The sequence below is a fragment of the Hordeum vulgare genome, chromosome 4H (genome assembly GCF_904849725.1).
Source record: "Hordeum vulgare subsp. vulgare chromosome 4H, MorexV3_pseudomolecules_assembly, whole genome shotgun sequence".
Classification (NCBI taxonomy): domain Eukaryota; kingdom Viridiplantae; phylum Streptophyta; class Magnoliopsida; order Poales; family Poaceae; genus Hordeum; species Hordeum vulgare.
Window position 1 is genome coordinate 601,488,978 of NC_058521.1, and position 14,797 is coordinate 601,503,774.

Consider the following 14,797-nt stretch of genomic DNA (forward strand, 5'->3'; position numbering starts at 1 on the left):
CAATATTCACACTCCCAATATCCATCGTTAGACATTTTCTGTTTTAATGTGGTAAATGTGTGTAAACAACAATATAATCGTGACACACTATCGAAAGAATTGAACATCTATATATTCCGATCGACAAAACTTAGCACAATTTAGCAAGAAAAAGTGAGAAACTAACTACTGTTTTATGCATTATATTAACACCAACAAAAGGATGATATTTGTCGGTTTGGTGAAATATGTATATGTGCCATTTTTCCTCTCCAAAGTTTAAATAAGTTGTTGAAACCATTGGTTGTCTAATTCAAACCTAATGTGCCTACTTACATGAACTTTACAAAGAGGATTTTTTTCCTTCTTTCTAGTTAGCCCATCAAAAGATCTTCAATAAACACACAAACACACACACACACACATGTATATATATATATATATATATCTTGATTTTCTTATTAACATATGTATCTCAATTTCCATTATTTCAATTTGTTATATAGCTTGAACCGGCCCTAAAATCTAAATGGCAGTGCCTAGCTAGCAGCGGGAGGGGAGGGGGGCGGCGGCGCCTGGAGGGAGTGGGCTTATCGGAGCGGGATCGATGGGGAGCTAGGGGTCCGGCCGCGGCGAGGCGAAGGAGGCGGCGGCGACAACGATGACATTGACGGCGAGGAAGGCGGCGACGGGGAGGAGCGCGGAGACGGCGACGGCGTCGGGGAGGTTCGTCCACGTCGCACGCGAGAGGAGGAAGAGGATGGAAACCGCGATTTGGACATCACAAATTTTCAACTACCGCTTATATAGGCGGAGCTTTGATCCCGGGTCGTGGCTCGCACCGGGGCTAACGACCACCTTTAGTCCCGGTCCGAGCCATGACCCGGGACTAAAGACCCCTTTTGGGCAGGCGAAGCGGCGAGAAATAAGGGTCTTTAGTCCCGGACCGAGCCACGACCCGGGACTAAAGAGCTGGGCTCGCGGCGCATCGCAACATTTAGCCCCACCTGGCCTAGCGAGGACGCGAGGAGTGCTTTATAAGCACTGCTGCGCGTGCTCTTTCGAGCATCTCTCTAAAGTAGGGTTACGGGCCTAAACACACTCTCGCTACCTAAATTTAAAAATTGAAAATATATGAGAATTTAAAGACAAAATTTAACCGAAATTCAAAGTGAACACTTTGAATTTCGGTTGAATTTTCTCTATAAATACTCATATATTTTCGATTTTTTTTCATTTTTTTTGTTTTGTTCTTTGCTTTATTTATTTCGTTTTTTTCTTTACAGCTAAATATTTAGTTCTCAAATTTGAATAATTTAAATTTTGTGAATAACTTTACTTTCATTTTTTTCTTCTATTTTAGTTTTCTAAAATGTGTGCAATCTTCTATTTTTACAAAGGGATTTCATTTTTTAAACTTATTTGAACTCCATACTTTCTGTGTGTTCAAAATGCACCATTCAAAGGCACATCACAAATTTTCAACAATTTCTGACTTCGTTTGGTATTTTTCATGCATTTACTTTATTTTTTTGAGCTAGTTGACCCTAAATTGAAAAGCACTACAAATGAACTATGAAAATATTGAAAGTTGGCATGGTATCATCATTTCACCCACATACCATGTGCTAAAAAGTTGAGAGGGTTACGACAAAAACTGGATGCACTTCGTGTACAAAACAGACAATCTCTCTCGAAGTATCAGGGTTTAGATCGAGAACTCATCCGTTATAGAGGGATTTCATTTTTTTGAACTTATTTAAACTCCATACTTTTTGTGTGTTCAAAATGCACCATTCAAAGGCACATGACAAATTTTCAACAATTTCTGACTTTATTTGGTATTTTTCGTGCATTTACTTTATATTTTTGAGCTAGTTGACCTTGAAATTGAAAATCACTACAAATGAACTCTAAAAATGTTGAAAGTTGACATGGTATCATCATTTCACCCACATAGCATGTGCTAAAAAGTTAAGAGGGTTACGACATTAACTCGATGCACTTCGTGTACAAAACGGACAATCTCTCTCGAAGTATCACGGTTTCGAAAGAGAACTCATCCTTTACAAAGGGATTTCATTTTTTTAACTTATTTGAACTCCATACTTTTAGTGTGTTCAAAATGCACCATTCAAAGGCATAACAAATATCTAGCACAAGGAGAAGATGGAAGAGCGACCCCCACAACAACAGTCGGCATTCTTCTTCTCTCATATATGGTGGACACTCCCTCACCCGATTTTTCGACCGTCGATGATGGTCGCTACTCCTACTTTCCCTAGTGCATAACAAATATCTAGCACTAGGAGAAGAAGGAGAAGTGACCCCAGAACAACAGTCGGCATTCTTCTTCTCTCATATATGGTGGACACTAGCTCACCTGATTTTTCAACCGTCGATGATGGTCGCTACTCCTTCTTCCCCTAGTGCATAACAAATATTTAGCACAAGGAGAAGAAGGAGAAACGACCCCCACAACAACAGTCGACATTCTTCTTCTCTCATATATGATGGACACTTCCTCACCTGATTTTTCGACCGTCGATGATGGTCGCTACTCCTTCTTTCCCTAGTTCATAACAAATATCTAGCACAAAGAGAAGAAGGACAAGCGACCCCCACAACAACAGTCGGCGTTCTTCTTCTCTCATATATGGTGGACACTCCCTCACCTGATTTTTCGATCGTCGATGATGGTCGCTATTCCTTCTTCCCCTAATGCATAACAAATATCTAGCACAAGGAGAAGAAGGAAAAGCGACCCCCACAACAACAGTGGTTCCGCGGCACGCTACATGGTTCCGCTGCACGCCACGTGGGACTAATGGTCTTTCATTTTTAAATGTCTGTTTTAATCAAAAACAGATCTGTTACAAAAGGGATTTCATTTTCTTAACTTATTTGAACTGAAGACTTTTTGTATATATATGTGGTCGAAATGCATGATACCATGAAGTTAGAAAGGGCTAAACCATTCAAAAGTAGCAAATGAAGTTTGAAAGGGCTAAACCATTCAAATTTGGAAACTATAATGGCACAAACAAAAACTAGACATATATAAATTGGTCCAAGAGTACATGATACTAGTCCAAACAGTACATAATAATAGCTACCATAGATATATATACAAGTGTTTGGCGTTGAGAACACTACTCGTGTGAATCGTCTGAATTAGAATGTCCACCTTCTCCGAGGTGACGCTGGCCATAGTTGATGACTCGAATCTTGCGATACAACTCGTATGAAACGTATGCATATTTTGCTGCATAGTCAATGTTGATACGATCAAGTGGGGCCTTCTCCCAAAGTTTGTGCTGAGACTTTGGGAAATTGGTCTTCATATCACCATACTCCTCGTTGATCAAGGCAACTGCCATATGAGCCATCGAAGTCCTGGCATGTCGAAGCCTGAATACCGTTTGGAGATCAATGAGGCAACCAGTTGGTATCTCAATATCGAAGTTGTACCTCATATTCAGCTTGTCGTTGGTTATGTCAACGGTAGAAAAAGTGATGCCGCTGCGAAGGAAGTCCATGAGTTCTGGACAATGCTTGTCACTACTGCAGCAACAACAAATTAAAATGAAACAAATGTTATATATTGCTGTAACAAGGAAAAATGTTTCACTACAACTAAAGAGAAAATTATCTTTAGGATTCAAATGGAACATATTGCTATCCTATGCAATTTTCATATCCTATGAATTGATCAAGAAACTGTAAATTAACTATGACATATATATATATATCCTCCCACGGTTTTGCAAATATGCAATAAGCTAGACATATTGCATATTGCTATCCAATGGAACCTAGAGAGCTCACTATAGCTATCCAATGGAACCTAGAGAGATCACTAGCTATATGCATTTTTCATGACTATGACATATCATATTGCTATCCAATGGAACCTAGAGAGCTCACTAGCTATATGCAATTTTCATAACCTTGGATCAAAGAACGCCGCATAAAATTGTATTACTACAACTAAAGAGAAATTGATCTTTATAGGATTCCAAAATGTAACATATAGCTATCGATCCTATGCAATTTTCATATCCTATGAATTGATCAAGAAACCCTCAATTAACTATCCAATGAAACATATGTAGAAACTGCATATTGCTATCCAATGTAACCTAAAGAAATCACTATATATATGCAATTTTCATAACCTTGGATCAAAGAAAGCCTCAAAACATACCTCGCCCATTGGAAGATCAAGACATGGTGTTTGAAACATAGTTGGATGACGGCAACACCGCGTTGATCGACCGTGTACTCCAGATCAAGCCCCAAGAACTTCTCATGATCCACTGCGGCGTCAAACCATCGTTCCTTCAACTGTCTAAGAATATGCGGCACCTCCCTGCTCTCGTTCGTGTACATGACATCGAGCTTGGTCTTGCCATGTGCGAGCACCTCTCCAAAGCGAGTTAGCATGGTGGAAGAAAAGAAGGGAAGAACAGAGGGGAAGAATAGAGCGAGAGAGGAGAAGAACAGAACGAGAGCGAGAGAGGAAGAAGAACAGAGAAATGGCGAGGCGACAGAGACTCTGCTCCGGTTGTGGTTTTGGAAAGCGGGATGCAAACCGTTTGGGCCTTTAGTCCCTGGTTGAGCCACCAGCTGGGACTAAAGAGGGATACCAATGGTTGCCACCACTACGGCAGGCCACGTGTCAGACCTTTAGTCCCGGGTTGAGCCACCAACCGGGACTAAAGGGGGACACGAACGGTTGCCACCACCGCGGCAGACCACGTGTCAGTCGCTGGATCTTTAGTCCCGGTTTTTGGCGCGAACCGGGGCTAATGCATCGAACCGAACCGGGGCTATTGCCCCGCTAGGGCGTGGCAGCTCGAAACGGGACCAATGCCTGGCATTGGTCCCAGTTTTAGTTTGAATCGGGGCTAATGTGGTTTTGGGCTTCGACCGAAAGATCCATTTTCTACTAGTGATGGTATGGAGGCCGCTAGTATGTGGATTATGTGTTTGTACACGGCGGTCATGACCTCAATATCCATATGGAGCGTGCTCCACATGCTATATGGAGACTGTCAATATGACAACACTGCTAGAGTTGCTCTAAGCGGGTGTATTCAGATTCCATGATTTATCAATTGTAATCTCGTCAGACATCTTTGCTGATCTCATCGATGAGTAGGAATTCACTTAATGCATATGCCTCTTCAGCTATGCACCAAAAGTCGAGACTCGAGAGATATTATGTCATCTAGATTTGTTTCTTGAGTGTTGTTCTGTTTCTTGCATTTGTATTATTTATTTATACTCCTTTTATAAACTAATATAAGAGCATTTAGATTACTAAAGTAGTGTTTTAAGTTATTTTAGATTAGTTTACGGAGGAAGTATTATTTATGTTTTGTGTTAACCCATTATAAATATTTGAATACACAACTTTGAGTTCCTCGCACCATCACTCTTATCACCAAGCTAAGTGATACTAAAATTAATTTTCTATTGGACACAATAGTAATATACACATTCAAATCTTGTAAGTGGGTGGATGCCGATTCCATGATTGTTCTGCAGTCTTGTGGGTGACTTAATTAGCTTGTTTGCTTCGGACATTCGTGATTAGGAGTTCACCCGATGCAACGTATATCTTCTGCTATGTACCAAAAGTCGAGAGATATTATGGGATCTAGATTGATTTTGTGACTATTTTTTTCTTTGTTGCATTTGGATTGTTTTTCTTTACATTTACATTTGTATTACTTTTATTTTCTTTTAACCCTTAATTATGAAATTTTGATTTATATATGTGACTTTCTAGCATTAGTCTGTATATGATGTTGTGTCTTGCTTCTAGGAAACAACATATTTGCTGACAAGGTTATCATCGAAGTACGGAAAGAATGAAAGTTGGTTTTCATTTGAAGTAACTGTACATGTACTTTGCTGAGACAATTACACCGGTGATGCTATAACTTGACATAGACAGTCATTTTGGTGTTAGAACTTGTGGCATACATTAAACTGATGCAACAACATGGTTCGAGCGTGCAAATACGGTACAAATCACATTTGATACAGAAACAATGCTGACTTGGCACGCCAACGTGATGTGAAATCCGATGTCAGCGACGGGAATGTGTGTGTATTTTTTATTTTTGCTAAAACTCCCTACCCGTCAGAAGGCAAAAAAAGGCATTTTATTTTTCCACCTCTATGACACATGGGTCCCAGCTGTCAATACTGGAAAATCAAACGGGAAAAGGATGGACTCCACAGTTCGAACCAGCGACCTACATACTGCTAGCATGAAAGTCAACTGCACCACTCCACAAAAGAACTTTTCTGTAAAATCTCGATAAGAGTCTTTAATATAGTACAAGCTGGAAGCTTTGGATGGTTAAATGGGTTGCAAATAGTGGGGTCCATTTTACACGCAATACGCTTTTTAAAGATATTTGTAAAACATGTGTAATAAAATAATGTTCAAATATTCATGTGTTATAATTTTTTTTTGCTGGGATATAAATAGTATACATAAAGAAGATGATTAGTAATAAAAAACATGTGAAAGTACACACATGTATTACAAAAAAGATATAGTAAATACGGACATTTAATTTTTTTATTAAATGATTTTTTAATGAATACAATGTGCCGCTTATATTTAAATTATCAAAAATGATGAATACAAAAATTTACTAAATATTCGGTTTTGTAGAATTTCAGCTCGTGACTTATAATAAAAACATTATATAATTTATATATTAGCCATGATTGAATATTCATATGACATTTTAAAATTTAAATTACGAATATTATTTATTATACAAATGTTGAACTATAAAAGGTGTAGATTATTTAATTGTTTGTAATGATAGAAAAAATTTATTTGTATATATATAATTGTATTATACAAACAATTTTATTTTGAACTTAATTATGAATATTCATATTCATTTTTATAAATTATACGAAAATTTATAATTCATAAATCTTATTTCAAATATATTAATATATTTTTAAATAATACGTGAAAGTTATTATGTTTGTACGTATATAATGTTTTAGATAACGAATATTTATGTTATTTTTATTACTGAAATTAGAACTTACACACCTTTTTCAAAGTTTTAAAACATACAAACATGTGTAAATGGGCCGCACTGACCGTAGGCCATTTGACCTTCAAGAACACTTTTGTTATTTACTAAAAATTGCTCAAAAGAACAGAGCGCCTCTGTTAAACTACATTATGTGTAGTTATTGGTGTAAGACAAGAATGCGTTACAGGTGGAGTGACAAGTGCTGGCTATGTGGCAGTCACGTGTTGTTGGATCCAGCCGCGGAATGCAATTTTTTGTTGTTAATTTCATAGAAAAATTAAGATGCCACCTCATCAATAACAACAAGGGTTTTTTATGATAAATTTTTTTTGAAGTGGTTTTCGCAAAATACTGGCCACACGCCCCTTCTCTATCATCGAGTCTCTGGCCGCAGACCCCACGCCACACATACATGCCTTGTCAGCAGTTCGGGCGTACAAATCAAGATTTGCACCGTATTTACACGTTCGAACCAAGTTATTATACTAGGTCAATGTATGCTGCAAGTTTTAACATTACACTCATCATTTGTGTCAAGTTCTAACACCACCATCATAATTGACTTTTTTTTCTCAATGAAAATAGATCTTGCTTGCTGGCATGTACTTCCTCCGTTCCTAAATATAAGTCTTTGTAGAGATTTCACTAGTGGTACATACGGATGTATATAGACATACTTTAGAGTGTACATTCAATCATTTTGCTTTGTATGTAGACATCTAGTAAAATCGCTTAAAAGACTTATATTTAGGAACGGAGGGAGTACTGTACAACCTTTTTTTGTTATGAAAGTACATCATGCTTGTTGGCATGTCGGTACATGGTTGGCCATGGGTGTCCTTTTGTCGGCATGCGTGTCTACTAGTATCTGCTTTCGTTTCTTCTTGTTTTCAGAATCCATATATGTCTCCAACTGTCAACGCCTATGCATGCAAATGCAGTTTCGTATAACAATACGTGTACGGCATACATGAGTCGCATGTACAATATGTCTATATACCTCGGTTCCCGATCTGGGGAGTATGTAGATATTCCACGTAGGTGTAACATTTTTGGTGTTTTTGATAATGTAAAAATAAATGTCCACAGTTGATGCAACTTAAATTCAGTTTGATAAGTCTTAACCATGCGATTATTTTTATCATTTTTATTTAAGATATAATCGACGTAGATGCGAACCTAATAACAAAAACAATACTCCCTCCATTCTTAAATATAAGATGTTGTAGCTTTTCTTTGAATCGCATGCAAATAGACACACATTAGTGTGTTTATTCACTTACTTCAGTTGGTATTTAGTTTATATTCAAATTTTCCAAAAACATGTTATATTTATGAACAAAGGGAGTACCATGCTGCATTATGATAGTTGTTTACAAAAGAATTGAGCGATCTTGTGCTACCACGAAAAATGGTTCCTCCTTTTTTGTATTACAAAGCAACCAATCGATACAGCCAACGATAGGCGTTGAGGCGGACACTACAATCTTGTCCAAAAGAAAGACAAAAAAATAAGAGAAAAAATGCGAGCAGTATAGAATCAACGAAGGTTGTAGTATCCCGCAACTGTTGCGTCCATTGGAGAATTCCACCACACTCCAGTGCCATCGAATTATCGCGTGCGAAGCAACACCTTTAAGAAGGACTGTAAGGATGACGACACTGTTACCGGACAAGTCCTCAGATTTCTCCCAACATAAAAAAGAAGAGTGGGGGAGAGGTACCTCTCACGCCCTTCCAATTAGATAAAAAAGAAACTAGATCAGGCTTCACTTCCTGGATCATTTACTTTGTAAGCTTCAAGCAGAGCTTTTAATGCAAAGTTGAAAAATTTGCCGTGTGATGCGTCTCCCTAGGACCTACTACACGCTCTTTCGACACCATTGAGGTCTGGCCGGCCATAACCAAAGTCAATCATGTCAATGTCGTCGATCAACGAAAAAACAATATCGTTGTATCATTTTTGTTTTCCTTTGCATCTAGCTCTAGTCTTAGAGGGTGCTTGGATACGTTTTAGTCCCATGACTAAAAGTAGTGAGACTAAAACTTGCTAGCCTCACCCATGCTTGGATCCAAGTACTAAAGAGACTAAAATCAAGTTAATGAGCATTTATTATCCTCCAAACCCTCCAATCCAGAACTTGCATGAGGAGTTAAATGAGGAGAGAGAGGACTAATGCACATTTTAGTAGGGGTTCATGTGACTAAAAGATTTTAGTCTCTAGACTAGTTTTAGTCCCACTTTAGTCAGGGGTGATTGGAACTTTAGCCTCTCAAAGAGACTATTTTTAGTCAGACTAGTTTTAGTCCTATGGATCCAAGCACCCTCTTAGGTATATATATCTTGGAAAGCTAGTAGTACGGAGTATCTTAGATATTACGGAGTATCTTAGATATCTGGAAGATTCTATCGGAGGCATGATGCTCACGCCGCCGTTATAGTATCTGAGATTTACACCAGCATGAAATCAGCTCTCCTTCGGCAAACAAATCTGCAATTAAATGGTTAGAGAGACAGTTATATCTCTAGTCCATCAGGTTCAAGTCCTGATGTTTGCATTATTTTTGAATTTATTTCAGAATTTTCGTTGATGCACTTTCAGTGGGAGGAGATGTTCTCATCGATGACGAGGCGTCTACGTTAACTTCGTAAATCTCATGATGATATGATGGTTCAGTCTTTTGGAGTTGCTTATAAGGGTTGGGTGTGAGTGTATGTGTGTGTATATGAACGTTTGCGCCTGTATCGAGTTAAAAAAAAAAAACCAGCTCTCCTCCATGCACTTTCACTGTCTTAGGACCAGTTCTCTTACCCATTTTCTCCTACATTCTGCCCTTTAGAATCTTTCACGGTCTTAACTAGCAAGATCCTTACGTGTTTAAACTGTGAAGTTTCGGGAGGGGCTGATAATGGAAGAATGTACGAAAAGAACCAGCCCTTATGTCCGTGTATGCAAGATCTACCCGTCCTATTTTATTTTATTTTGACAAAAAGGTCATATCCGTTACAAAGATTTACCCAAAGTAGAAAACACCTCATATAAAACGTAATAAAGAATAGTCCATCCGTTCGTAAATATAGGGTGTATAGTTTTTGACACGGAAATTAAAGAACACACGTAGAGGGGAAATTTCACAAATTTTAGGTTAGATTAAACCTCACTAATTGTCATCAGGAAATACTTACCTGATATAAGGAAATGTAATCAAATCCCCGAAGCAAATATCCAAACAAGTGGTGCAATGCAATACACCTTATATTTTAGAAAAAAAATTCTTAAAAATCTATACACTTTATATCAAAGAATGGAGGGAGTATACGAAAGGACGTGTACCATGGAACGAGCATTGCTGCCACCAGAGCCGCGAAGTGGGGTAGAGAAGAAGAAAAAAATGACAGTGTCGTGGGCACATTGTGTGGTGTGGGTCAAGAGTCACGCCTCGGCACCCGGGCACAGCACGTGCGATCCACCCGCAGAGAATCCACGCCGCGCTCACACGGGTTTTGGCTCGTTGTACGCATGGAGAACGTGTTGACTGAGCCATTCGTTTTGGCTATCTGTCACATACAGGCCGGTCCCGCGCGCTCCTGGACCCACGCGTCACTGGTTCGCCTTCGTCAGGTCCTCGCTCCGCGCGCGTGGAAGAGGCAGCACGTGGGCGTGGCGGCATCCAACGCTTGCGCAGCGCGGGCGGGCCTACTGGGCCGACCGACTAGTAGGAGTAGTAATTAATTGCAAACCTCACAGACAGAGAATCCACGGCCCACTTGGCAAATAAACAACGGAAATCTGGCTCGATCCTCGCGTGGGGCACGTGTTGACTGGGCCCCGCCCGCCATGCACGCACCTCCATGCGTTCACTTGGCCTCGCGCGCATCTCGGAGTACGCAGTAACTAACCAGCGACAGACTTCTTCTTCTTCCTCGTCAATGGAGATTCGGAGCAGCCGGCACGTACACCAGGACGAGCCAATCTAATGACAATGAAGCCGGGATCAGGTCCGCGATTCCTCCTCCCTTCACTCTGATTATATGTAGCGTTAAGCCCTTAATCACTTTGTTTCTTCCTCCTTCAGAATACCCGCCGCCGCCGCCGGGGCTGCTGCTGCGAGGAGGAGCACCTGCGGCCGCGACGCACCGGGGGCAGTTGCAGCCCATTCCGGCGCCCTTCATGTCCTTCAGGCCGCCCACCGCTGACGACGCCAGCACGCCCATGGCAGCGCCTCATCATCAGGTTTGTCGTCTCGTTCAGCTCCTGCTCATATGCCATTCAGATGCTGCTCTGCTCCTCCCACAAGATAATAAGGTGCTCTTATGCAGGGGCAGCTCCGGTTCCACGGCCACGGCGGATCCAGCCCGTTTCACCAGCCGCCGCCGGGGAGAAACCCAAACGCCGCGGATAGCGGCGCGTCCACGACTCACCAGCGTTTCACCGCCAACAGTGCCGCCTACAGGTCTGCGGTTGGCATCTACGCCCCAAGGTTTGAGCTGTTCTTCGCAACTTCATGCTAGTGACCGACGACAGTAATTTCGAACTGCTTGTTCTGAGTTCTGACGACTGACAAATGAGTTAATGTTTGGCCTGCAAATTTATTCAGGCGCATATGGAATCCAAAGTCAACACTGATGACTATGTTCTACAACGGCGCCGTCAACGTCTTCGACGTCCCGATGGACAAGGTATACATACATACATTGCTCGTGTGCTATTGCTGAATGAGCCAAGCATTTTTTTTTACTTCTCAATTCTCATCATGTCTGCAGTTGCTTAGAGATGGGTTATTGATAATTATTATCTCTTCTTGACCATGGCATGCAGGCCCAAGAGATTATGGTTTTAGCAAGCAGGGCATCTGTTTCAAACCTACCAAGACCCACTCAAATCCAGAAATCTGATTCCCAGGTCCCTACCAATACCACCAGATTTGCCATGCCTGACCCGAGGAACACCTTTGCAAATCATGTGTCAGTCATTTCAAATCCAACCGCCTCCGCGTCACAAACTCCGACGCTCTCCAGGACAACGCCAGGCTACCAAACTTACACTCCAGCTCCGACGACACATTCAGGCGTACCACCATCAGTTGTTCCTCCGGTACGAATTCGCGCATCCTCAGCGCAACCGATGCAACAAGCATCTTCAGTTGCCGTCGCAGAACCTATTAGGCCAATAGGTACGTGCAAAGTTACTATTTGTTAGTTGTTACCACTTGTTGCTTCTTAGCTAGTTGCCTGGTTGTGCACTTCAATCCTGAATTTCTGATTGAGTGAAAGTGTTATAGTACTGATTCATGCTCTTGCCTCAGCTGTCCGTCAATCTCGGAAAGCGTCTCTCGCCCGGTTCTTGGAGAAGCGAAAAGACAGGTATAAATATATCATGTGCTGGTTTGGTGATTACACTTTGCAAAAGCGGTATCTCCTTGGATCAAAATTTCATCAATTTTCTTCTGCAGAGTTTCAAGTGTCATGCCGTACCAGTTGTCGAAGAGCCAGCAGGGAGAGAGCAGTGGCAGCTTGGGCAGTGCGAGCACTCCAAGCAGGTTATCTAGCGCAGACGATGCCACACTGAGCAACAACTGCCAGGAGTCTATGAGCATGGACACGTACAATGGCACTAGCTTAGCAATGTCCCGTAGGGTGGTCATTGAGTTGGAATGAGAGATAGAGAAAAAAAAGAGGTTTCCGTTACAAAGATATGGCAATTTTTCGTATTGTTTGAGATTGTTTTTTTTTTTCCTTTAGTTGCATATCTTCTAGTTTAGTTTTAGTCAAATTATATTTTTATTAGCAGCATGCAGCCATTAAAATTTAGAGATAGCAATAACCCATATTGTATTTTTTTTTGTCTTCTCTACAGTAGATGTTTTGCAATTGCATAATGGACATTTATTTATACTACCGGTCTAACCGCCGCCTCTTAATGGAAGAGATGTGCAATGTCGAATGTTCGAAGGTCTTTCGGATTTGGCTTGCTCCACCGCGGTCAAGATACATCGTTGTTGCTTATCTCAAAGCTACATGTAGGAGCTTGAGCATGTACACGTACAACGGCGCTGGCTTAGCAATGTCAAGGAGGGTGATTGTTCAATTGGAATGAGAGATTAATGAAAAAAGAGGGTTGTCTTCTCTTAGTAGCCGCCAGCCACCCTTAACATCTCCTACCTTCCCTTGCCATTGCCGGATGAGGTCAATGGACTAAGGCCCTGTTTGTTTCATAAGTTCTAGGACTTTTTTAAGTTCCAACTTATAAGTCATAAGTCCCTACCTGTTTGTTTACATGGACTTATAAGTCCCGAGTCCCTACCTGTTTGTTTACAGGGACTTATAAGTTCATGTTGCACCTAATAATACACTTGTTCACATAACCCTTGTTCATACAAATGAATTGCAGAATAGTGACAACCGAAATAACAATTGTTCATAACACTTGTTCATACAAACGAATTAACACTTGTTCATAAGAACCAAAATAAGAGAGAGTACATAACAACCGAGATAACAAAAATTACATAAGCGAAGAACACTTCTTCATATCATTGTTGTTTCAAGGACCACAACCCATCAGCGACCCAAGCTCTGAATTGATTCATAGCAGCATTGTCCATCTCATTTGTTGAATCATTTGTTGTAGTTGTTGGCATAGACAATGGTACATAATTTTCATCTTGATCACACAAGTCGAAATCTATATCGGCGAGTTGACTTTGTCTAATAAAATTGTGCAGTGCAATGCAAGCCACAGTCATTTTGCTTTGTTTCTGTTGTGGATAACTAGGCAAGTGAAACAAAATCCTCCACTTGTTCTTCAGGACTCCAAAACACCTCTCGATGGCATTTCTAAGTGAAGAATGCGTGAAATTGACGTGTTCCTTTTTTCCCCTAGGCATTGTGCCATCACGGTACTCCTGGAAATGATAGGTTAAACCCTTGTATGGTGCAAGATAAACCGGTCTATTTGGGTACCCTGAGTCCACAAGATAGAACTTATTAGGTGGAGGTTTTGGAAACTTGTCACCAAATCTGGATCGGGCATCATTGAAGACCCTCATGTCATGCACTGATCCTGGCCAACCAGCTAGGACAAATGTGAATCTCATATCAAAGTCACACACACACATCACATTCTGACTCTTCTCCTTATGTCTATTCCTATGCTGGGCAGCAGTGGCAACTGGTACCACAACTTGTATGTGTGTATCATCTATTGCACCAATGCAATTATCCATAAACAGTGCATACTTTCTAGATCTTAATTTAAAATGCACAGTCCTGAATTGACGATCTATTGGCCTGATGATGTCTTTTGCAAGGTTGATCATACATGCCAAAACCTTATCAAACTTCCTTACAATTGTCTCCAATGACCTAACAAATCTATTTTCTGCTTGTCTTACAGATTGAGGGGAACCTAATATCCACAGAAACAGGCCTAGAGACTCAACTGATGACATTTTTTTTAGTGGACTTCAAACCATAGGAATCAACAAGCACACTATGCAATTTCTCAAACACTGGTCTGTGCATTCTAAACATGTTGTAACAGGCCGTTTCGTTGCGTAGTGTTGTCATAACCCAATCATGCCCAGACTCTATTGGTACTCTTCTAGGTCCTTTGTTACAGTAAGAGTCCAAGTGGTACATACCAATCATGCAGGCCATCTGCATCATTCTTCTCTTTCTTTTTTGGTGCATGAACAACATCAGTGCTTCGTCATCACTGCTGCTCCCATCATCA

General features: G+C 40.7%; 1 protein-coding gene across 1 annotated transcript; it reads left to right on the forward strand.

The window, feature by feature from the left end:
- Positions 1-640: 640 nt before the first annotated feature.
- On the forward strand, positions 641-13,006 carry LOC123450898 (protein TIFY 6a-like). Its single transcript, XM_045127942.1, has 8 exons — positions 641-705; positions 10,634-10,710; positions 11,139-11,296; positions 11,383-11,543; positions 11,661-11,742; positions 11,882-12,236; positions 12,369-12,426; positions 12,516-13,006. The coding sequence occupies exons 1-8, from the start codon at positions 641-643 to the stop codon at positions 12,718-12,720; spliced, it is 1,161 nt and encodes a 386-aa protein (XP_044983877.1). The 3' UTR covers positions 12,721-13,006.
- Positions 13,007-14,797: the final 1,791 nt, after the last annotated feature.

Excerpts from the sequence above, each read along its gene's own strand:
- LOC123450898 (XM_045127942.1), top strand. The coding sequence starts at position 641 with ATGACATTGACGGCGAGGAAGGCGGCGACGGGGAGGAGCGCGGAGACG. Across the intron at positions 11,544-11,660 it reads GTTGGCATCTACGCCCCAAG|GCGCATATGGAATCCAAAGT; the intron begins GTTTGAGCTGTT and ends AAATTTATTCAG. Across the intron at positions 12,427-12,515 it reads TTGGAGAAGCGAAAAGACAG|AGTTTCAAGTGTCATGCCGT; the intron begins GTATAAATATAT and ends TTTCTTCTGCAG.